Source organism: Lytechinus pictus, chromosome 15 (genome assembly GCF_037042905.1).
Source record: "Lytechinus pictus isolate F3 Inbred chromosome 15, Lp3.0, whole genome shotgun sequence".
Classification (NCBI taxonomy): domain Eukaryota; kingdom Metazoa; phylum Echinodermata; class Echinoidea; order Temnopleuroida; family Toxopneustidae; genus Lytechinus; species Lytechinus pictus.
Genome location: NC_087259.1, coordinates 18,796,554 through 18,821,486, shown reverse-complemented (window position 1 = coordinate 18,821,486; position 24,933 = coordinate 18,796,554). Strand labels below are relative to the sequence as shown.

Genomic DNA, 24,933 nt, shown 5'->3' with positions numbered 1-24,933 from the left:
GAACCATAATCATATCATGTAGGGTGTTATTTTAAAGAAAATTAAATGATTTATTCATTAATCTCAATTACACATTGATATTTACTAAAACCACGGAGGAATAATCGATCAAAGTCAGATTTCCAAACTTTTTTTGAGGAGTTTATATGATCTAGTACAATGAAATGGAATACATGTAGTAATGTATGGGCAGCCAAAAGGGCCAAAATTAACATTCTCAAAAATAAAGAAGCTCAGAAATAAATGTATTATCTCAGAAATACATGTAGTCTTTCAAAAATAAATGCAGTCTCAGAAAAAATTGCAGTTTTTAGAAATAAATTAACTTCCTCAGAAATAAAAGTATTTAACCAGAACTGGATATAATTGAGAAATAAAAGACAACTCAGAAATAAATCTTGTCAATCATAGATTTTAGAAATACTAAGACTCATTCACAAAAAAATACCGTAATTGAACTGGCAGTACATCTTACAAATGAATGTCATCGTTCTGAAATAGATAATCTCGCATATAGATAATTTAAAAAAAATAAGAAAACTCTATAAAGATAACTACAGAAATAAAAGCAACCACGGAAATAAAGACAAGTGCAGAATCATAAGTTTACACGGAATTAATACAATTCTTGGAAATAAACACAATCACAGATTTGCATGCTTTTGCAGGAATATATGTTATGATGTTATCACAAAAATAATTTACTTCTGAGAGAGTCTGAGAGACTGCATTTATTTCTGAAAGACTGTATGTATTTCTGAGATACTACATTTATTTCTGAGTTTCTTTATTTTTGAGATTTTGGCCCTTTTTGGCTGCCCATAGTGATGTGCACTTGGGGGAATTTACCAAAACAAAAGATACATGCAGGCTTTAACTCATATTGATCTTATGACTCGAGTACCATTATGAAATCAGCAAACATTTTTTTGTTCATTGTTTTTGAGTCATATCATCATAAGGTTGTCAGGTTTAATGGATAGTGGTCTTGTCATTGGCTGACCCCAGAAAAAGCATTGAAAAATCCCTGTATTAAGGATTTATGTGGAGGAAAGCAAACTTCGTGAACCAGCAAGACATTCAAAGACTGCTTTAGACTCGGGTAACGACTTAAAGGTAAATGCTAGTTTTGGTAACGATATCAAAATGAGTTCGTACAGAATCCAATGAAATGACCACCAAAGTGTCTGTTTGTATAAATAAAACGCATGTGCCAAAGGATTCTGGAAGAAATTGTGTAATTGCTGAGAAATCAGCAAATAAGCACAGGATTCGGGGAGAGCGTCGGGCCCGACGCTCAAAGCAATAATTATACACAGTCCCACGTGCGCTTATCTGTGTTGGGGAAGTTCAGTCTGAACATTTTCAGTGTAGATTTCAAGATTTCACAAAGTTCAGTGTATGTAACTGTACCAGATCTAGATCCTCGATGATATACTGACAATTAAGCCTGGTTTTACAGACTTTCTCATGAAATTAATCAGTGTTTACTGCAACTACTGGAATTTCTCTTTAACTATACAGCAAATTCCATTGGCATTACCTTTAACATATGCTGGTCAAAAATATGTTCTACTCTGGATGATGGATAACCAAATAATGCCTGATTCGCCATGAAAACTGACGATTATGTGCCTCGGAGGAAAAATTCATTCAATTTTGATAAACACATTTAAGAATACCATAGCTCACTTAATTTTATGCTCAGCTGAAACAATTTCAGATTATGATCTAAATTTTATGTCCAGTATATAAAGCACATAAGAAATGAAAAGTGATAATATCCATTTACAATCTTACTGAATGATGTGGAATGCTGCACTCGACCCAGGTGAGGTTAATGGGTACCCGGCAGGATTAATTCCTTGCATGCACTGAGCGCGGGTGATGGTAGCTCGAGCTAAGGCCGGGGTAATGATAGCAGCGCTTTGTATCCTCTGGCAAAAAGCGCTTTATAAATCCAGCTATCATTATTATTATGTTGGACCAATTATAAATTTCATCCACATTCTCACCAAAGAAGATAATATACATGTAGTTATAATTATATTGCACTTACTTCTAATAGAACATACTCAAGGTGATTTAATTAATAATGTCTAAATTCTAACACTTCCTTCATATACAAAGAAAAAATAATAATACAATGACGGGTCACAATCTTGAGTAAACAATTAATGAATCAAGATTTCTTGTGCATTCATTGTCACAAAGTGTCATGTTCTGTTGACTGCAAAATATCCACTGATTTTAACATACTAGGGAACAAGCAATAATTAAATGATTTTATTACATGTATGATGTATGTTAATTTACATCACTACTCAACTAAAAGAAAACCAATATAAATTCATATTAACTTGTACATGTGGATTGGATTCCCATTTAGGGAAGGAGGAGCCGGGGTGTAGTGGTTCTGACTCTCGCCTTGTAAACAGAGGGTCGTGTGTTCGAATCCCACTGCGGTCTGGCGTCCTTTGGCAAGGCGTTAATCCACACTTTGCCACTCTCGACCCAGGTGCTAAATGGGTACCCGGTAGGATGTGAAAGTCATTGTAGCTTGTCCAGTACTGTGTGCGCCTCATCGGCGACTGACCTGAATACTCCCCAGGGAGTGGAGGATGTGAACACATTGTGTGCGGGAGTGACTGATTGAATCCGATGACCGGGGTAATAATATATTTGTAAAGCGCTTAGACACGTCGTTTCGATGTATTAAGCGCTATATAAAACGGATTATTATTATTATTTAACGATACTGTAATTGGAATATAAAACTTAATAGCCAATTTCTAGAGGAAAGCGCCCTTTGCTAAAGCACTGGTCTTGTCCTATGGATAGGACACATAGCCACTGGTCTTATGTGTTTACTGAGAGAAATGACATACGTGTGATAATTCAATGACATTGAAGTTACGATACCAACATAACAATGATAAAAATTAAGACTTCATTCATTCACAAGATGACACTTGGCACCAAGATTTATATCTTATTAATTATGCTATTTACATTAAAAAGTTGAATACACATTACACTTCACTAATTTTGAATGAAAATGATTTCAAGGTGAATTTTGAATACATTGATAAATAAATCCTACAAGTCTGCACAAAAATATATGTATAAGCACTTGCTGTTCATGATCAAGGCAAAAAAAGACATACATGTACAAGCTTATCACAGTGGCAGTCTTGCTGGTAAAAAATAAAAAAAATAAGATCTCAAAGCAAAGTGAGCCTGGTGGTTGAAAGGTTTGAGAGCTTGCGAATGGCAATGATAAACATCATCTTCATGGTGGCCTGAAATCACTCACTCCAGATCTACAATGTTTTTCCACAGGTTACTCTACAATTTCTTTGTTTGTACTGTGCAACAAGATTCAACAGTCTTTCCACGTGCCGTCTCACACCTAGACTTGTGACAAGGCTCCACGGACATAATTATGTTTTCAACCTTTACACAGCAATAATCCTAAATGGTTGACAAGGAATACATACTCACAGGCCGTCTTGTGAGCCTCTGATCCTCATTGGCAGGGTACATGAATATTCATCACTCTGTACTGGGACAATTGACCAATCAAAACAATGGGTACTAGTGCTCTGCTCTACATTGTCGATTGTTTGAGTGGCGCAGCCATGATAAATAGCCCCTGGTTGGCTTTTCCCACATTGGTATAGAAATTCAAACAAGATGCAAAAGGACATCTTGCTGTGCTCAATGTTTCGCAGCTCATGAGAGTAGTCTCTCCATACCAGACGCTATACACTATTTAAACAGTGGATAATCTGTACAAGAGGACATCTCATACCTTCATAAATAACATCACCCACTCCAGTGGCCCGTAACACAAAGCTTAGCAATGATCGTAAAACATTTTTGTACGATTGATTCCATGTACTACAACGTACAATCGATCGTAAAAACTGAGCGATTGATTAATTGCTAACCTTTGTGTTACGGGACCCAGGTCTACATTAATTGTTCGCAGGCTACTCTACAAACCGTTGATCCTGTGACTCCACTTTCAAAGTGCAGTGAATGATTTCAGTACTGTGCTACGGGCTTCATATCCCACAATCCACTGCTGTCCCGGCTGACAGATAGCACATGAACTCCCGTTTCAAAGCTCCCGACACAGATACTGCAATGGAGGGAAATTCAGACAAAAATGAATAGGAAAATTAAGAAAATAATAAATATTGTTACTTGGGGTCTTTTTTCCCCCAATGTTGCCCAGCCTACAAGTTTTGATTGAATATTTCCATAATGGTATCAATTAATGTGTTGACTGATCTTATCAATCTGAACTATGTTGGAGCTATCTTTGTCGAAATTCTTATTGTCCTTTCTTAAAGTTAAGGAGCATACTGATTGGCAAAAACAACGAGACGTTGTCAAGTATTCACCATATTTAGAAGAAAAAAAACACTTATAAAGGACATATATGCTTTCTAAATAATAATAATAATAATAAAACATTACATTTAGAAGGCGCTTACTACTGGTGTTTCTAAGCGCATTGTGTTCTGTGTATGGTTTGTACTTGGGATTAAAAGAAAAGAAAGAAAAAAAAATGTACCAGGGGAAAATGACACAGCTAATGCAACTATACTAATAATAACAATCAATGATGGTGTTGCTGGCTTTCCATAGTTGAATTCATTGGATAAATCACAAGTCTTTGAAAGACAGGGACCCAGAGATTCATCTTAAAAAAAAAAATAAAAAAAAACGTAAATGAATAAAATCAATATCAACTATGGAGAGTGACACCAATATTCATCATTTAGAATTCATAGTCTGATTGTGGTGCTCTTATAAGAGGTTTTACATGAACATAAGTGAGTGAGTGAGTGAGTGAGTCAGTCAGTCAGTCACAGGTATGTGAATTATACTGGAGTAATAAATGTCGGCAAGAGAGGAGGGCACTACATATATTTGATTTGTGCATTAAAAGTTTCACAGAGAATTGGCAGATGAAAAAGATCGTACAGCTACCACAAGTTTTAAAGATTGGAATATTAGATGATACTCGAGTATAATTCACATTATCGACCCTTTAACAAAGCTTAATACAGACTTTCAAGGAAACCAAAATACAAGGAGAAAATCTATCTTATCAGAAAGTATAAAATGAGAGGAGCCATCTAAAACTTGTTTTATCAAAATCGGTTATAGAATAAGCGAGTTATGGAAGTTTGAAAACTCTTGTTGTACTTTCTATGGGGATCCTCAAATTGGCAAACGTACTTCAAAATGGGATGATTTTGTGGACAACTCTCCATTTGTTTTGTACACAAATTTTCAGATCTTCCCATTTTCTTTCAAATTGCATCTTGCATCCTTCTGAGCACAACATATGTCATGGGAAAATATAACTCACACCACATATGTCAAGGTCAGGAGGAGATAATGTGAAATATGTAAAAGAAAGGGGAAAATCTGAAAATTGGTGTACGAAACAAATGGAGAGTTGTCCACAAAATCAGCCATTTTGAAGCACGTTTGCCAATTTGAGGATCCCATAGAAAGTACAATAAGACTTTTTAAACGTCCACAACCTTCTTATTTCATAACCAATTTTGATCAAACTTGTTTTAAATTGTTCCTCTCATTTTTCTCTTTCCAATAAGATTGCTTTTCTTCTTGGGTTTTGGTTTTTAACACTTCATGATGCACCCCTCCTCCATATTCAAATTTTGTTTTAAAAAAAGGAACTAGTTATACCTTTGGTCTGCATTGGCTGTTACGGATGTGAGCTGTTTGGATCCAGACAATGTCACTGTACACAAACAATCTGTGAAACACAAAACAAAATAGAGGGGGTAAATGATAGTTGCCATGTATTGGGGATGAGTTGAGAAAAAGAATGGGATATCTAAAGCAACAGAAAGGGAGGAAGGGGGGATCAGCAGGGCCCTGGGAACATTTTTTACTGGGGGTGCTGATGTAAATTTGAAAAAAAAAAAAAAAAGGGTTTCTCTACAAAATGAAGGTCATTTTAGTTACATTTCTCCATTATTTTGTTCACACCCTCCAGAATTCCAGGGGTGCTGCCTGTGGAGTCTAATACACACAGCGCCCTCCAGGAAAGTCTTGGGCTCTCCTGATGTGATTAAACTCGGCAATAAAAGCTCAGTAAGAAAGATCATACATATTGAGAACAAGTGGAATGCCTCTGGCCGTCTCACCTGCATCACGCGATTCAATATAGCAGCAGTGCTGATTTTGAAAACTACTATAACTCGCACAAGATGTTCAGTGATACTTGGTTACTCTTATTTCCACGTTTTATGAACTAGACCAATACACTTATAGAGATATGATGGCAATTCAACAAATACCCCCAAAGTGGCCAAAGTTCTTTGACCTTACATGACCTTTGACCTTGATCATGTGACCTGAAACTCGCACAGGATGTTCAGTGATACTTGATTACTATTATGTCCAAGTTTTATGAACTAGACCAACACACTTTCAAATTTATGGCTGTAATTCAACAAATACCCCAATTTGGCCAAAGTTCATTGACCCTAAATGACCTTTGACCTTGATCATGTGACCTGAAACTTGCACAGGATGTTCAGTAATACTTGATTACTATTATGTCCAAGTTTCATGAATCAGATCCATAAACTTTCAAAGTTATGATGGTAATTCAACAGATACCCCCAATTCGGCCAAAGTTCATTGACCCTAAATGACCTTTGACCTTGGTCATGTGATGTGAAACTCATGCAGGATGTTCAGTATACAAATGATGCATGGGTTAGAGTGGGTCAGTAGGAACTGTGTGCACAAGGTAACTTTGGCATGGTTTAGACCATAATGCCAAAGTTACCGCGTGCACACAGTTCCACTGACCCACGAAAGAAACCCATGCATCATCTGTTTTATAGAATGGAAAAATTTTATTGAATAAACCACAAAAATTAATGATTTACCGGATCCATGATAATTTCATGCGTCCAGTAAATTCAATTTACTGGACGCATGAAAATATTTACTGGACGCATGATTTTTTTTACCGGACGCATGATTTTTTACCGGATGCATGAAAATTCCAAAATGTAATGCAGACCCTTTGATAACCCTGGAAAACATAAATATGTATGCCTAACTTGATAATATGTTGGCACAAAGGCATCATTATACCCAAAATGCCAGATACAGCTTTGCATTGACTAGATCTAGTATGAGTATGAGGCAGCCTCAGACCTCCAATAGCTGTGCGTGTATGCCCGGGCCGCGCCGGTGGCCAGTGCCTACGGCTGCCTGGGCCCGCAGTGGAGATTTGGCTGTGCACAGCCAGCCCAGGGCAGTAGATCTATAAACGTTAGATCGTATGTCTGGACTTCTCAACTAACGAGTATGCAGGCAGTTTTAATCCCTATGACAATTACGGTAACGTATTTGTACTTACAGATCATTTTGCATCCTTTATTTGATTCATTCTGCCTTGATCGAAAATTCAAAATTTTGACGTAAACAAGCGTAACAGTACATGCGCGATGACATCACAATGACCTTTTCGGACGATAGCTTGTTTACAGTGGATATCGTTTTGATTATCGGGATATCGTTCATGCAGCCCAGTAAAAATTCTTGCATAGCTCTCAACCAATCAGATTGCAGGGATTTTCCCATCCATTCTATAATGATACTTGATTAACCTTATGTATAAGTTTCATGAACTAGGTCCATATATTTTCTAAGTTATGATGACATTTCAAAAACTTAACCTTAGGTTAAGATTTTGATGTTGATTCCCCCTACATGGTCTAAGTTCATTGACCCTAAATGACCTTTGACCTTGGTCATGTGACATGAAACTCAGGCAGGATGTTCAGTAATTCTTGATTAACCTTATGGCCAAGTTTCATGAACTAGGTCCATATACTTTCTAAGTTATGCTGTCATTTCAAAAACTTAACCTCAGGTTAAGATTTGGTGTTGACGCCGCCGCCGCCGTCGGAAAAGCGGCGCCTATAGTCTCACTCTGCTATGCAGGTGAGACAAAAATTGCTCTTCTTACATTAATCAAAATACTATTTATTTTTCAATGTACAATATTAATTCTCATTCACTTATTCAATGATAAATAATAGAGCAATATCAAACCAAAAAGCCAAACAAAATCAATGAGTTATAGAATCTATATTAAATGCCCGATGGGACAACTGCTTGCATAAGAGGCCACAATTTCAAAACTTAAAAAAAGCACAATTTTCTTATACTTTGATACAATTCCCTCAAATTTTCATAAATGTTTTCCTCTACTTCTTTTTCTGATGTCATTAAAACACCTTCATTGCCAGGGTGACCTTCCAATTTAATGACCACCATATTTCTTGGGTGTAAACAAAAATGCTTACTTCCCGAAGCTTGATCCCAGAGTTTGACTGTCTGATCGTGTGAACATGTGACAAACACTGGATTGGAACCATGAGAATGTGGTATGAAGCAGCAACCGCTGGCCGTCTGCGTGTGACCTTTGAACTCTCGAACAGGATCTTTCAAGTTTCTCAAGTCCCAGATCTGTAATATGCATGGACAAGATAATCAAGTAGGACAGTAAGTGAAGTTTTATTCCTGAAAAATGAATCATATAATACTTTCACACTCTTGAATAATACAAACACAAGACGAGATGTAAGTGAACTGTGCATGAGCTCACATAACCTATCAAACCAAAATATACCACTAGCCCCAGGACATACTAGCAGCGATGTAGTTGCACACAGTGGGAGATGAATTTTACTACTGGACCATTGCATAAATGCCACAATTATAGGAACTTTGCTGTCCATTGATACAGAGTTCCCAGCATTTTGAGAAATCAAAATTCCCTGATTTTTCCCTGATGAAGTTTCAAAATTCCCTGATAATTATTTAAGGTTCGCATGTTTTCTAAGATTTTGTTGCCGTATTTTCAGTATAAAGACAATAATGTAAAACTAAGTTGGTACTATTACACAGGCATGTAATGGCCTCCCTTCTCCCCAAACAGCCATTCTTTCCTCACCTTATACAGAAAGAGGTTGATATGAAACAAAATATAACAGAGTTGAACTGACTACCGTGCTTTCGACTTTTGGGCTGATCAAAACTCCCTTCCCTCATTTGAGGCATTTTCCCCTGATTTTAGGTATTTTCTATCAAATTCCCTGACTGGAAAAAAGTAAAATAATTTTCAATGATTTCCCTGATGGGCTGGGAACTCTGTTGATAACTTTCATTAAATCCTGGACAGTGTTTCACACAGAGTTAAGTGGAACTTAGAGGAGCATTTCAATTCCCAGTTGCTTGCGGTATAATAGGCATCACCGCATTGGCCAAACCATGCTAAGATGACACATACTACTGCATATTAATCAATGAGATTGCGTGTTTCATATGTACCCGTCATCATTTAGGCAGGACTCTTAAGTCACACCTAACTCTTCTTTGTGAAGCACCCTCCTGGATTTTGATTGGCTGTTGAACACTGTTACCATGGTAGCTACCGTTGGATGGCAAAGATACGAATAACTTCAATGCAACAGGCCCCAGGTATTTCACGCAATGTGGAAAAATTCAGGCATACAAGCAAACTATTTTTTTGGTGATCTTTAACTACATAACAATGATTCTGAAATCACAAAAAATTTGAATAAATTTAATTACCGGTACACATTATTCTTTAAAGAAGATGTTATCCCATTCTCAAGAGTTTACAATTTAATTATCACTGTGTTAATCATTGGAATATTGGGTGAAATATACAAACAAACAACAACTTTGTTCTCTCTCTCTCTCAGATTTTTGACAATGACTTAAAATACATAAAATTCATTAACATTTTCCCTGGCTTATTCAATCATTCTGAGAGTTCTAATTGTATATCATTTATCTAATTCGAATGTCAAAACATAATCATCCTGATTATTGTAGCTATATTAGAGCAAACATGCAGTGCATGTTGCTCCTGTTCAAATTGAAATGTTTGTGAGCAATGTTTAGGGGATTTCCTGACAAAAACAATGCTGTTTGTTCTAAAATTTTGAGGCAAAACGTGACCTATTCAACCTTCTTTAGACTACATGATCTTGTGATATAGGAACCAAAGTGCTGCCCATTACAAGAGAGGAACTTACTGTTAAAGGTCAAGTCCACCCCAGAAAAATGTTGATTGGAATAAATAGAGAAAATCAAACTAGCATAATGCTGAAAATTTCATCAAAATTGGATGTAAAATAAGAAAGTTATGATATTTTAAAGTTTCACTTATTTTTCACAAAACAGTGATATGCACAACTCAGTGACATGCAAATGAGACAGCCAATGATGTCCCTCACTCACTTTTTCTTTTGTTTTTTATTGGTTGAATTATACAATATTCATTTTTTACAGATTTGACAATAAGGACCAACTTGACTTAATCATATAGTATTAAACAATGATAATTCCACATGTTCATGAGGAATTAATCTTTGTTTCACTTGACAATGAGGAGAAATTAGAATATTTCTCACAATAAAATACAAAAGAAATGGTGAGTGGGTGACGACATCGTCTGCTCATTTGCATACCGACCAGGATGTGCATTTAACTGTTCTGTGAATTTAAGCAAAACTTTAAAATGCCATAACTTTCTTATTTTACATCCGATTTCGATGAAATTTTCAGTATTATGCTTGTTGGGCTTTTCTCTTCTTATTCACTTTATTTATTATCAATATCATTTATACTTTCTTTTGGAATGGACTTGTCCTTTACAACCACAAAAGCTGTTCTAGCAAGGATCATCATCCATTACATAACATAAGACAGGTACTTACCGAAGCTTCGCAGCCTTGGCCACTGAAGCCGTTGCTGCAAGAAAGGCAGTAGTTTCCATCCGAACTGACATCACAACATGTCTGTATATAGCTCTTCTTGTTGGTAACACCACTCTCCTCAAGTGTTCTTGTGTCCCACATTCTACATAGACCACAATCAAACAAAATATTTGTACAAACTCATCAAGGTGCACCAAATAAAAACAATCATTATGGTTTCAAAATGTAACAACTTTTAGACCACTTAATTACACTTAAATCCAGTACACATATTCCTTACATTATAAAATATTTAATAGTTAATTTATTTTCTACTCAATACAACTTATGAATAATGCTAATTACACGCAAATAAGACACTCAATTACACTTGAGATTTTGCCTCTTTAGAAAGCATATTTTTGTTTTAGAATTGCTTAAGTATTTCTGTTTTTTGAGCTGTTATTAATCCTTAATCCAAAAAGCAGACCAATTAGATTGAAAATATTGAGCCATTTTTGCATTGGCATTGTCACATTGAATGCCAAAAGAAAAAATATCATACAATATGTAGGCCTACATATCTGAATAATGGCCCGAAACGTTGGGGGGGGGGGGGAGGGGGGACAATGATAGCCCCCCCCCCCCCCCATTTTATTCACTTTCAAAATAACCTGATTTTGGCAGTTGAATATGGAAGCAAAACAGGCTTCATTATTGACGAAACAAAAATGAATTAACAAACTAAATGAAATGAATTACAACTGTAAACTTTTTGAATGAGTTGAAATACACAGATAAGTTGTATTTTTTTTAATAATCTGTTTATTTTAATTACATTTATATAAGGGAATTTGATAATTGCTGAAAAAAACTCCTTTCTTTATTGTTATGGCAAAAAATCAAAGACAAACCAATTTGGAAGTTTTCTATATTTAACTTGAAAGTAGCCATGCATGATTTCATGAACAACTCTATGAAGCATTGCAGACACATGCTTTCTAAAAGATATGTAAAAAAGACAAAGTTTGAAAATCCATTTTCTCACCTGATTGACTTGTCTTCACTGGACTGTATGACCATCTCTGTTCTGGGTATTGTCACCATGTGTGTTACTAGATTGCGTGAGGTTGTGACCTCTTTGATGCACCCACCAGTCTCTGTGTCCCACAATCTGACCGAGTTATCCCTCCCTCCTGTGCACAATCTTCTTGACACATCCACTTTTTTTTCAATTCAAAGGTTGAAAATAAGAAAATTACAATTACGTCACAGACATTTTAAGTAGGTACATGCACTTAATATAATTATAAATTCTGACAGATGAATCAAGTTCATGCGTATCAGGAAAAACAAGATTGACTTTTATCTACACTGAGAAATGTCCTTCTTAGAAATGCTTGCTGTGAATATTACAAATGTTTGTACATACTCTAAAACCACTTGTCTAAAATCTTACTTAGCCATAAAGAAAATTTGGCTCAAGTACTAAATATTAAACGAGTTAGCCAAGTTGGATATTAGATAATGAAAAATTTGACAAAATGGTACATCAAGTCTTTTACATCTTCCACTATCCAAAAAATCCTAAGGCGATCGAGCCTTTGGTAATGCCAGACCAGCACTGTGGAATTCACTACCACAGGAGCTGAAGAACTCGAACTCTGCAACATCTGCTTAAGGGCAGCCTAAAATTGCATTTGTTCACCAGCAGGTAATAGGTTTGAAGACAGACATTATTTCCTCTATTGTAATGTGCCTTTTCTTGTACTTATCTTTACTTTTTTATTTTGCTGTTTTCTTAGCAGCTTGAGCATCTAATTAAAATGGAAAAGGCGCTATATAAATCCGATGTATTATTATTATTATTATTATTATGAACATACTGGTCATACACAAAATACAGTAAGACCTCATGGAATTATATTAGCTTTTAATTAGAACAAAGCAATTGTCCAAGCAAGAAAAACCCATTCAAACTAGCCTAAGTTCAATACACAGACATGTTCTTGGGCCGTTTCATACAGATTTACAATCATTGTAAAATTGCCATTAGCCACAGAAACCTAGATTTTGATTGGCTGCAGAGCCCTGTTACTGTTATAATGGCAAAGTTATAACAATCATAAGTCCTTTTGGTTCCTACATGTAGCTTGAATGAAAAGAAGCTTACCACATACCTACAGCAAGCCCGTTGACCACTAGATTATGGCCCACAAATGAAAGAACAGCCTCCTTGACCATGGTGCCTGTGGCGCCCTCTACAGCCCACATCTTGGCAGTCTTGTCCCTTGATCCACTGAATACATGACCCAAGGTCGGAGAATAAGTAACCTGTAGTGAGAGTCGAACAAGTCATAGGTTACGCATGCGTTAACAAATGACTGGTGACCCTTTCTTGTGCTAGATCAAGACTCCAGATTTTCCCATGCATGTCTCCAGGACCAAACATATAAATGGCTTTCCTTTCGTACTGATAAGTCTTTACCCCCTCTTGGATATTATTCTTACTTATCTTATGCTTGTATTGATATAATTTTCGTGCTAATTCTAATATGATTTTTGCTATCAGTACGGGCCAAGTTATGTAAGCAGTTGTGCTCACTTCGGCCCATCCACATGTAAAATATATTTATTTTACGTCAATAATTTTTAATTGTGGAAATAAGTTGAATTGAATTGAACATGAGAATGAACTTTGTACAATTATCATAAAAATTTGACAAATTATAAACGATCTTCCATTCAGCTAATAGTACTTGATTACACTGAATATGTCAATCCAAAAAGATCAGAATTTAACTCAAGCTGATGAGAATATGAATTATTGATAATCGGATAAGGCATGAAAAAGCGTCAAAAGTCATGCATAATGTCATAACTTCCAATCATCTTTATGACACAACATCTTGTTTCCTACATGTACAGCTTGCTACCAACAGCAAATGCTAAAATCATTTGTTCCTAGCCAATCAAAAAAAACCCTTATGGTTACTTATATCATTGGCAAGTGACAGAAAATTTAGACAAAGTCATTGACCGTATTAAAATGCAACAAACAAAATGAAATTCTACGCACAGTATGCTCGATTTAAGAGGTGCCCAATTGGTCAGAGCATGTGTGTTCACCAATTCAATGCCCTGCGACAGACATGAGTTATAAATGCCTACTGGATGAATCTTTAATGCAATGGTAGTATGCTATTGAATCATCTATTGCAAATAAATACATTCATCTGACCCATTGCCTGGCAAGCAGCAGCTGACAGGTCAGCATCCCAGGCCCTGTAACACAGAGGTTTGTGATGGATATAAAATATGAAAGAACACTACTGATTGGCTCCTGGTCAGTGTTTTGAACAAAGTATGCATGTAACAATAATCTTGATTGGTTGTCGATATTCAGTGATTGATCGCAACCCGTTGTTTTACACAGCCCCGGTGGTTCAGACTCACAATCATCTTCAATGGGTGCATGCCACATATATCTTTGCATTGTGATATGATGGGATGTAATGAGAAATTACCTTCGTCACATCTCTGCTATGCCCTGTCCATTTCTGCAATGGTCTCCCTTCTTGCCAGTTGTAGGATACAATGGTCTAGTGGAGGAAAGAAAAGAAATTAATTATTGACACATGCAAAACTGCTCGTGACCATGAGCCAAAAGAAATGTTACTCTTCAAAGAGATTTTAAAAGAGAAGAGCAATAGCAAGTGAATTAGGTAGAAGGAGATGGAAAAACCCAAGGAGAAGTGAGAGGGTAAGAAATGGGAAGAGAAAAGAGCCTAAGAGGGAAGTACAAGGAGGAGGAAAGAAGAACAATCAAGAATAGAAAGGAGATGGAAAAGATGAAGACAGGAGATTGAAGAGTAACATAGGTAGATAGGATGAAAGGGGAAAACAAGGACAAACGACAGGGGAAACGAACAGAGGAAATAATAAAAAGACAAGAAAGAAGAATTAAAGAGAAACATGAAAAGGAAAACGGGAGGAAGGAGAAGGAAAGATAAGGGGATAGAAGGAAAGATAATGGAATAGAAGGAAAGAGACAATGGAAGGCATATAAATTTTTTTTTTTCAAATATGGATAAAGGGAGAAAGGGGGAGGGAGGACACAGAGAAGACAATAAAGAGAATGAAAAGAGAAAGGAAATGTATTTAAGGAAAAGGAGGATGTGAAAATTAAAGGAAACAGATCAATAAGTTTGAGGGGTCTTGCAATCGTCAGACATTTGGCTGGTGGTAACTACAAATCCACAAATTTTCAAATACTTTCTAAACTATCTGAGCTATTCCTCTCAAACCTACTTTATCAAACATGTGTTGTATGTAAATGTACTTCACATTCTGAAAATTGAACAGACCCCCTTCATTCAACACATAGGCCCGTATTCTAAACTCGGATTTAAATTAAACCGTGGTTTAAAGTTTTGGTTTAACTATGGATAGCCAATTGAGGCACAAATCCCAAACAGTACAAATCCACTTTATTAACTAATTTGACACTCAAATTGTTCAAAATTGTCTAGGAATGATAACTGAAGTATTTTTCTTCATTATGAAAGCAAAAGGAAACAAAATAGTAAACATAAGAAATATACAATATAAACATAATTTTTGAAATTTTGGCACCCCATAATTTTAGCACAGAGTTAAACCGTGGTTTAAGTTAAACCTGACTTCAGATTACGGGCCATACTTTACAATCTCTACAGACCTGATCTGCTCCAGCTGACAAGAACTGATTGTTGCCAAGGCGACCAACTGACAAGACCGCATCCGTGTGAATGGGATCATAGCGTTTCACTCCATCTGATGCTGGCTCAGGACTAGATGACCTACAGTACAGTCCATGATCAAGAAATTCAATCATTGACAGAGCTGCCAAGTTGTATTTTTCAGTATTCTTATGTCATTGATCACGTAACATTGACTTCTGTATCAAAGCTTTCACCTAGTCAACATTGTGATCATCATGATCCATAATGACAAAGGCGATTTGCCCCCAAATTTAGCCTTAAAAAATTGCAAAAAAAGTATCTGAAAATTGTTGTTAAATTCAATAGCAATTGTAAATTTATTCCGAATTCAACATAAGTTAAAAAAAATAGTCCTGTAAATTGTAGATATTTTTTCGCCTGGGCCTGGCAATGTAAAGTTTATCAAACATCATATGTTAAACGAATTGAGGAAGTGTTTCCGTTACCTGGATATCTGTGGATGTCCTTCACTGATTTTTTTTTCATTCTTAATAAATTTTTCGCATTTACAATTGAACATGGGAACAACATCATAAAACAACTTTGAAATACAATCCAGTTCAATGGTCATTTGGTCATAAGGCATTTTCCTTTCAGTTACAAAGCGCTTCACACACACTACTCCATCTTTGGGCCACTAAAACAATAATCCAACACCTCAGAATGATCGTCCATTGCACAACTGTAAATCAACATAATCACCCATCTCAAAAGAAAAACAAAGAAATATCACTTACATGTATTTTGCAGACTTGGTAGAATTGGTTTTAGATTTGCTCTGTCTTAATCCCATGGTATCATTATACAATGATGTACAACCTGAATAATTGTATGTTAGAGGGAGCTAGCAGAGCAAACTCAATAAGAGTGCCATGTGCTGGATGGACCTATATTTAAGAAAAAATAAAACAGTTTTATCAACTACACACATCAATAAACACAGATGAAGATGGATCTGAAATTTATCCTTAAAGATAAATGCCAGGGAGCCATTCCATAAAGCTTAAGAACGATAATAATGATTGATAAGTAACAACGTTCATTTCAACAAAACAATCTTTCGGGAAGCATTTTAATTCAACTTCCAGGTTTTGAAAGACTTTTTATTAACACAAGAAAAATATCTCCAAAGTTATGATTTTTCTCTTCAAAACCATAATTTTGGCAGATCAGAAATTTATGTCACCAAATTGAGGTACTATTTCTCTATAAAATCTCGATTCGATCCTAGGATTTTTCTTTAAAAGTTATACATTTTCTCACATTCAATTGCAAGGCCTTTCTGTGCAGAGTTTCAATGCGTAATGTACACTACCCTATGCACGAGCGTCATCTGCTTGCGGTGTCCCGCGCGTTAGTTTCTATGTATGGTTGAGGGGTGTAATTGAGCTGTACGGCATGCATGGAGGTGAATCCAAAATGACCTAAGTCTGCATGGATTATGTAGGATATTGTATGAATCTATAATTTCGCACAACTTTCAGTTTGTTCAAATGGAATATTGTGCATTTGATTAGATAAGCATCAGCCCATCGGCATCGTTGATAATCCCTCCCAACAAAATAATGTGAATGTTTGTTTCTATTCATTCAGTTTATTATTCTGCATGTACCTTTTATTCATTCTAATTATTATCATTCCTTTACTTATTTTCTTTATCCATATCCTACTATTTATTCATTCATTCATTTCTTCATTTATTTACCCGTCAATTGTAATATGTTCTTATACTTGCCTGACCCTGTTGATTCATTAATTTATTCAAAATCTATTTCAACAATACATTGAAGCAAGAGCAAAGGTATTGGGTGAGCAGTGGGGGTAGGAGTGGGAAGTAGTGGGGGGGGGGTGGTGAGGGGAGAGAACAAACCTTAAAGGACAAGTCCACCCCAACAAAAAGTTGAATTGAATAAAAAGAGAAAATCCAACAAACATAACACTGAAAATTTCATCAAAATCGGATGTAAAATAAGAAAGTTATGACATTTTAAAGTTTCGCTTAATTTCACGAAACGGTTATAATGCACATCCTGGCTGGTATGCAAATGAGGAGACGATGACGTCATCCACTCACTATTTCTTTTGTATTTTATTATATGAAATATTCAAATTCTCTCCTCATTGTCAAGTGATACGATTAATTCCTCCCTGAACATGTGGAATTAGCATTATTTAATACTATATGGTTCAGTAAAGTTGGTCCTTGTCAAATTTATGAAAAATGAAATATTGTATAATTCAAACAATTAAAATTAAAAAAATAGTGAGTGGTGGACATCATCGACTGACTCACCTAGTTTTGCATTATCACTGTTGTGAGAAAAATAGCGAAACTTTAAAGTGTCATAACTTTCTTATTTTACATCCGATTTTGATGAAATTTTCAGCATTATGCTAGTTTGATTTTTCTCTATTTATTCAAATCAGCATTTTCCTGGGATGGACTTGACCTTTAAACCTTGTGTTACACCCTCATCGTAAGTTTGTAACCCAAATTACCCTATCCAATTTTCCCTCTGAATCCCCAACATTACTTGATATTAATATGAACTTCCATTGAAAAAAAAATGAATTTGGTTTTAAAATTTCATGAACACGGACTAAAAAAATAAAGATCATGACTGCATGAAGAGATTAACAAAAAATAAATATTCACAACGATAATTATCAATATCATGGCCGTACGCAGTAGGGGGGTGGGGCAGTCGCCCTGCGAAAATTTTTGAAAACCTACATTTTTGTAATGACAATTTCAATAGAATTTACCAAGTGTCCACAAAATCCTTTAATTTCATGTTTGAAAATTCAAAAGCACCCTCAAGAGAAGCTCAATTGCTTCGCTCCCTCACTTTCGAGTTTCTTAAATAATTTGTAGGGCCTATGTGTCTTGCCCCCCCCAAAAAAAAATTCTGCGTAGTCATGAATCATTTTGCTCTCTGATCCGAAAAATATATTCAACAGTCCCATTGTGAGCAAAAGGCAAGAAGGAATGAAGACATCCTTTCACAAATAAAAGGCAATTAAATAAGCAAAATTTTGCATGTGGTGGCTGTGATATATTCAAGAAATAAGACAAATATACAACAGTTGCAAGTTCTTTATGAAACGGGCCCACTCCCCAGAGGTGAGGAAAATTCCTATATAATATACCATATATACCATATATCCCCAACGTTACGGACGCGAGCGTCGCGGAACGTTGGGGAAGTACTATAAGAAACAAGATGGCGGCGTAAACATCGGGCAAGTCTCTTCATGATATTTTTCTCATTTTTTTTGATGAATTCTTCTTCAAAAATAACAACGAGAGCGTAGAAATGTCGGAAATGAAGTTTTATCCCATGTACATCATGATTTAGACTTAGTCGAGCTAACGTTAGATCTTTTCATTTTAGAAGGAAAGTAGAAATCTCGGGGGTGAAAGTTTCAGGTTTTGGCTTCCTTTGTGTAGGTCTATGAGGTAGAAGTCCTGGCTTCGTATGAGATTGAGAGTAACCTTACGTTAGTAAATGATTTTTACTCTCTAGAAGCCGCCTGGCTAGTCAGAGCCCCGCTCAGAGCTCTCCATCTAACGAGATCCCGAGTCGGAACTAGGCCACGGCTAGCCCGAGGACGGGCCTGCACTGTACCGTCGGCGTAGTCGTAGAGCGTACCGGGCCGGAGAGGAAATGGGACAGAGTTGGAAATATCAGAAGAAAACAGTTCAATCAAATGTCACAAAATTACTTAAGAACAGATTATAATGCCATACTATGCATAAAAAACAAAAAAATTGCCAAGATATGCTCAGGAAAAACCAAAAACACGTACCATATACCGGTATTACTCAACTCACAGGCACGGCTTTCTTCCCAAGTCGAGAGCAGCGGTACTATACTGTCAATTCCTCCTTCAGAATTAGTCTTTGAATCAGTTTTGATTCTGTTATGTTCTAGTGTAACTTACAAAATATTAACTGAAAACGAAAAGATTAGTATGACAAATACCCAATTTTAATTATGTTTTCATTATTCAATATATTTATGCTTGAATTTTTCTGTCGTTAGAAAAAATCATGAAGAAGTGCTTCACAGCAGTATTGTTTTTAGACTAGGCATATCAATCTCGAGCGGCATCCGTTGTGATGCCTGTTGACTCCATCCAGGCACCATTTCATAATGGCAAAATCCCGGGGCAAAACTGCACGATTTCTATAACAAATTTACTATGAACAAATCAGATCGAATTAGATTTCAATAAAATTTACACATAACTGTCAATATAAATTTAACATATTTATGAACATGCCCATGTTCTGGGGGAAGGGGGCAGCCCCCGGGTAGCTGTAGGCGAATTAATTAGGTTGGCCGCCAGTGCCGCCAGTTAACTGTATTATAATAGGCCCTATAGGCGCCATAAGGGGGAAGGAAAGAGCTGAGGAAAAGAAAAGTGAGAGAAAAAAGGAGGGAAAGAGGAAGAGAAAGACAAAAAAGGGGCAAAAGTAGGAGAAGGGAAGAAAGAGGAGGAAAGGGAGAGAAAGAAAATGAAAAAGGAGGAAAAAGTTGAAAAGAGAAAAAAGGGGGAAAAGGAGACAATTAAGAGAAGAGAGAGAGGGTAAAAAATGTAAGAGCAAACAGGGAGGGAGCACCAATTTGATGGTTACCTTGGGTGCGCCATGCAATTTGATGTTCGACCGGGGCGCTAAATTCATGATTTACATGGGGCGGGGCGCCAAACTCATGTTTCACATGGGGGCGCAAAATTCATTCACATGGGGGGGGGGGGCAAACTCATGCTTTACATGGGGGTGCCAAATTCATGCTTCACATGGGGGCGCCAAACTCATGTTTTACATGGAGCGCGAAAATCATGTTTGACATTTGGGGCGCCGATTCATGTTTCACATGGGGGGGGGGGCGGCGGCCAAACTCATGTTTATTTTTTCAATAGAAACGAGGACGCCGAATTGACCTTAAACCTAGGGGGCGCCAAATACATGTTCGGCCGTGTCACCCAATAAATTATTGTTCGAATTGCCTAGTTATAGTTTTCTGCCCAAAAGGATTAAATGAAACTGAAAATATCGCGTTTCCAGTTTTCTTTCATTCTTTTTAGCGATCGAGATAGGTATCCTGTTCATGATTACAAAAAAGTGCTCAATGTTAAACTCAGCTCGGGCTACGCGCTCTCATTATTTGATTAGTGATTTACGTAGGCCCTCGATCGATGGCCGGATCCCACGTACATCCTTAAAATGTAATTTTTTTAAGGAAAGTATATACATAGGCGGATCCAGGGGGTCAACGCAGCCCCCCATAATGGTGCAAAAGAAAGAGGGAAAAAAGAAAATAGAAATGAAAAGATAAAGAGAAGAGAGAGAGAAAAAAAATATTAGAACAGGAATCCATTATGAATAAATTCTGCTCGCGCTTCGCTTTGCATTAATCATGTTGTTTTGAGGGTTAGTGTATTCTTAATTATGAGAAAGACGATTAATGTAAACTTTCAGATCGGAATATAAAACATTTGGCTCGCTCTACACTGACTCGCAGTCTCGCATAATTTATTTCGTAAAGTTACCCATCAATTAATTTCCATTGTTACAAAAAGTGCACAGATATCCCATTTTGGGGTCTCTATAAAATAAAAGAAATTGCTCGCCATTCGCGCCTCACACAAATTGTTAATTATAGATATCAATCCTGTCAAAACTGCTAAGAATGTCCGCTTCTCAGGTCGTACAATTTAAAAAAGAATAATTATTTCAGGCTTCCTTTTTAATCGTTTGGTCAGATGACCATTTCCTTCATGGTTACAAAAAGGACTTGTCAACTTTTCTAGTCGGAAAATACTTTTTTATCAGTTCGCGCTTCGCGCTCTTATCAGTTGCTTTGTTAGATACCTATTCTGTTCGTCGTTACGAAAAGTGCTAAAATCATCAATTTTAAAAGTTGGAAAATCAAATATTTTCAGCTCGCGCTTCGCGCTTGCATCAATTGTTTTACTTAGATACCTTTTCTGTTCATGGTTACAAAAAGTGCTAATAATTTCCAGTTTAAAAGTCGGAAAGTCAAAAATTTTCAGCTCACGCTTTGCGCTCGCATCAATTGTGCTCGCATCAATTTATTGTTTAGTTTAATACTTTTCTATTCATGGTTACAGAAAAGGTGCTTAAAAATTCAGTATAAAAAGCGAAAAACTGTCATTTCGCTCTCGCAAAATTGTTTAGTTAGATACTTATCCTCTTCATGATGATTACGAATATCGAGTTTTCTAGTTTGAAAATGAAACGTTAAGGCTCGCGCTTCGTGTTCGCATCAATATACAAAAAGTGCTAAAAGTCTATTATACTGCTCGCGCTTTACGCTCGCATTATTAATTGATAAGCTATGACTGTTTCCTTTTCATGAGTCACTGCCAACCGTCATTAACAGGTCGCTTTTCAGATCAGTATATTAAACTTTTCAGCTCGCGTTTCGCGCTCACTTTATCATCATGAGTCACCGCAAACTGTTATTATCAAGTCCCATATCAGATCAGCAATAATTATTTAGTTACATACGCATCTCACTCATGATTATAAAGAACTGCTCTGAATATGCAATTATATATCACTATATATCTAAAAATTTGAGCTCGCGATTTGCGCTCTTATTTCTTGATTCGCATACACAGCTTGATATTTTTTAAAACATGCCGGAAGTTAAAGTTTCCAGTTGTCATGTGTCGAATATCAATTTTCGGCTCGCGCTTTTATCAATTGTTTAGTAAGCACCCTGCCCTGAAAACTTTTGATGTGAGCGCGAAGCGCGAGCTAAATATTTTTGATATTCTAACCTGACAACTGGAAAGGTTATTATAGGCCATACCATTATAAAAAAAAATCAGCTCGCGCTTCGCGCTCGCGTTATTTATTAAGGCCTTGTGAGATGGCGTGTTTTTAAAATAATATTTTCTTAAACTTCGGTCTCAGGTATAAAGACTATCCCTACAACAAACTTATCTTCGTGTCCCCTACAAAATTTCGAGCCCATACACGTGCTCCCTTCTGAATAAATCATATATACGCCACTAATGAGGAGATCTTAGGCGATTGCCTCCGGGATTACATAATTTCCAAGAGGTTTTCAATAATATACCTGAAGGATATTCTAAAACGTCTAGTAAATACATTACAACTCGCGCTCATAATGCTGGGGCCTTTATCTGATGAGAAGTTAAACGAGATTGAAACCCCAAAGTGCTTAAAATTCTACGCTTTTCTGGTCGTTATGAGAAATTTAGTAACCCCCAGAAAATTACGATTGTACAAAAGGGAAAAACAAAACATACATATAAAGCGATGAATGGATTATGATAAGGAGAAAGTAAAATAGTTATAACCATGGGCGGAAATCCCAGGGGGGACAGGGGGACGCGTCCCCCCTACCATTTTGGAAAGGGGGGGGGACATAATATCAAATGTCCCCCTTACTATTTGTGGTCTTTTATTATCGAAAAAATAAATAATTTGAAATCGAAATTATACACATGTATCCTCGAATTTCGAAGTATATATAAACAGATAGTTTTTGTTAAGAACTTGGATAGGAAAAGAAAAGGCATACCGGCCCGAAAATTCTCGAACTCGCATCTAGCCCTATATGCCAGCCAAAGAGTAATGACATTGATGACATCGATGGCCATTATAAATGAAAAATGAAAATCGCCCCTGGATACTTATAAGTAAATTTAGTGTATATATGGTAGACGAGAATGTTCCATACCCCGTAAAAACATACTTTTGTTAAACCAATTTATTATCCCTTTATTCCAAATTTACTTGGAATATATTTTCATAGTTCGCGTACTCAGTAAAAAGAATAGTCTTCATGAGTTATGATTAATCCTTCGCAGTGAATTTTTATTATGTTTAATCCCCCCAAATTTGTTTTTAGATACTCTATTAACGAGACTTTTATATTCCATTTTTACACAAAATTCCTGCCGAGGGAGGGGTCATCATAGGTAGATCAAGGGGGCGAAGCGGCGGCCAACCCCCTATTGGCGGCGCAAAATAGGAAGGTGAGGAGAAAATTAAGAAAGATAGGACGAGAAAGAAAATTAAATGATGGAAGGGGAGGGGAATAATTGGAAAAAAAGAAAACTTTCAGGTCATAGTATAAAAATACAAAAATTCGCTCTCGCTTTGCATTAATACACAGCCATCTCTTTATTTCAAAACGTGCTTCATTTTTTTTTACTTTTCAGATCGAAATATATAAAATCAAATTATTTATTAAGGAAGATATCCATCTTTTCATAATTTGTAGGTTTAAATCTAAAAAAAAGCTCGCACTTTGCGCTCGCATTGCTTGATGGGATAAACTGCTTGTTCTTTATTTCAAAAGTGCTTGAAAGATCCAGTTTTCAGATCTGAATAAAAAAATAATAATTTCGCGCTTCGCGCTCGCATCAGTAATATGGTTGAGTCAGATACTATCCTGTTTATTGCTATAAGGTGAAAGAAGATGACTTTTTTGGTCGGAAAATAAAACAAAATATAGGATACGCTTCGCGCTCACATTAATTCAACTTTAGTTAGATAGCTACCATGTCTTTGATTTTAAACTATGCTAATAATACAAATTTTTAGGCCGGAAATGACATATCTTCAGCACACACTTCGCGCTCGAATCTAATATTGTCACGTAAAATTCCTATCCTATTCATGATTTGAAAAACTGTTACGATTGTCCAGTTTTTAGGTTGGAAAATACAAACTTTCAGCTCGCGCTTCGCGCCCGTATTAATTGTTTAGATTCCTATCTTGTTCATAATAAAAAAAATACTAAGAATGTCCAGTATTTAGGTTGGGAAATCAAAAACTTTCACCTCTTGCTTCTCGGTCGCATTAATCCCATGCGTCATTGAGCTTTCCCCACACACTCACACATTCGTCCACATGTATAGGGGTACATCCATATGTACGGTCTGTATTAATAAGCCACATCCAACCCCCCCCCCCCCTCCATATCATTTTTGGTTGAGACAAAATGAGCCAAGTTCAATATAATTCGAAATGCCTTTCACCTAGGTATACAAATACACTTTAGGTCTAAACGTTTCTTAATTGTAACTAGGATTATTGGAAACACAAGTCGAACGTCAGAAAAGTCTTCAGCGTTTCATGTCCAAGTTGTATATAAACTACAAATCAACGCGTTACACTACGAACACTAGTTACGATTGAAGTATTGATTTTTGTTTAGTTAATCGTGAACAAAAGAAAAAGTACAAACAGACCGTCTTCTCATATGGTCTTTGTCAATATACCCCCTCCTATAACCTATTGTTTCGTATTCTATATTGTTCTCGGGAGGGGGGGGGGTATTTTATTGTCCGCC

The 24,933-nt window shown here is 36.3% G+C and overlaps 1 protein-coding gene across 1 annotated transcript; it reads right to left on the bottom strand.

Annotated features, from left to right (window-relative positions):
- Positions 1–798: 798 nt before the first annotated feature.
- On the bottom strand, positions 799–19,435 carry LOC129277126 (WD repeat-containing protein 31-like). Its single transcript, XM_064110389.1, has 10 exons — positions 19,379–19,435; positions 16,306–16,455; positions 15,526–15,646; positions 14,333–14,407; positions 12,986–13,139; positions 11,854–12,028; positions 10,827–10,968; positions 8,382–8,544; positions 5,734–5,803; positions 799–4,147 (listed from the first exon to the last, which is right to left on the bottom strand). The coding sequence occupies exons 2-10, from the start codon at positions 16,359–16,361 to the stop codon at positions 4,051–4,053; spliced, it is 1,053 nt and encodes a 350-aa protein (XP_063966459.1). The 5' UTR covers positions 16,362–16,455; positions 19,379–19,435; the 3' UTR covers positions 799–4,050.
- Between the last annotated feature and the right edge of the window lie 5,498 nt (positions 19,436–24,933).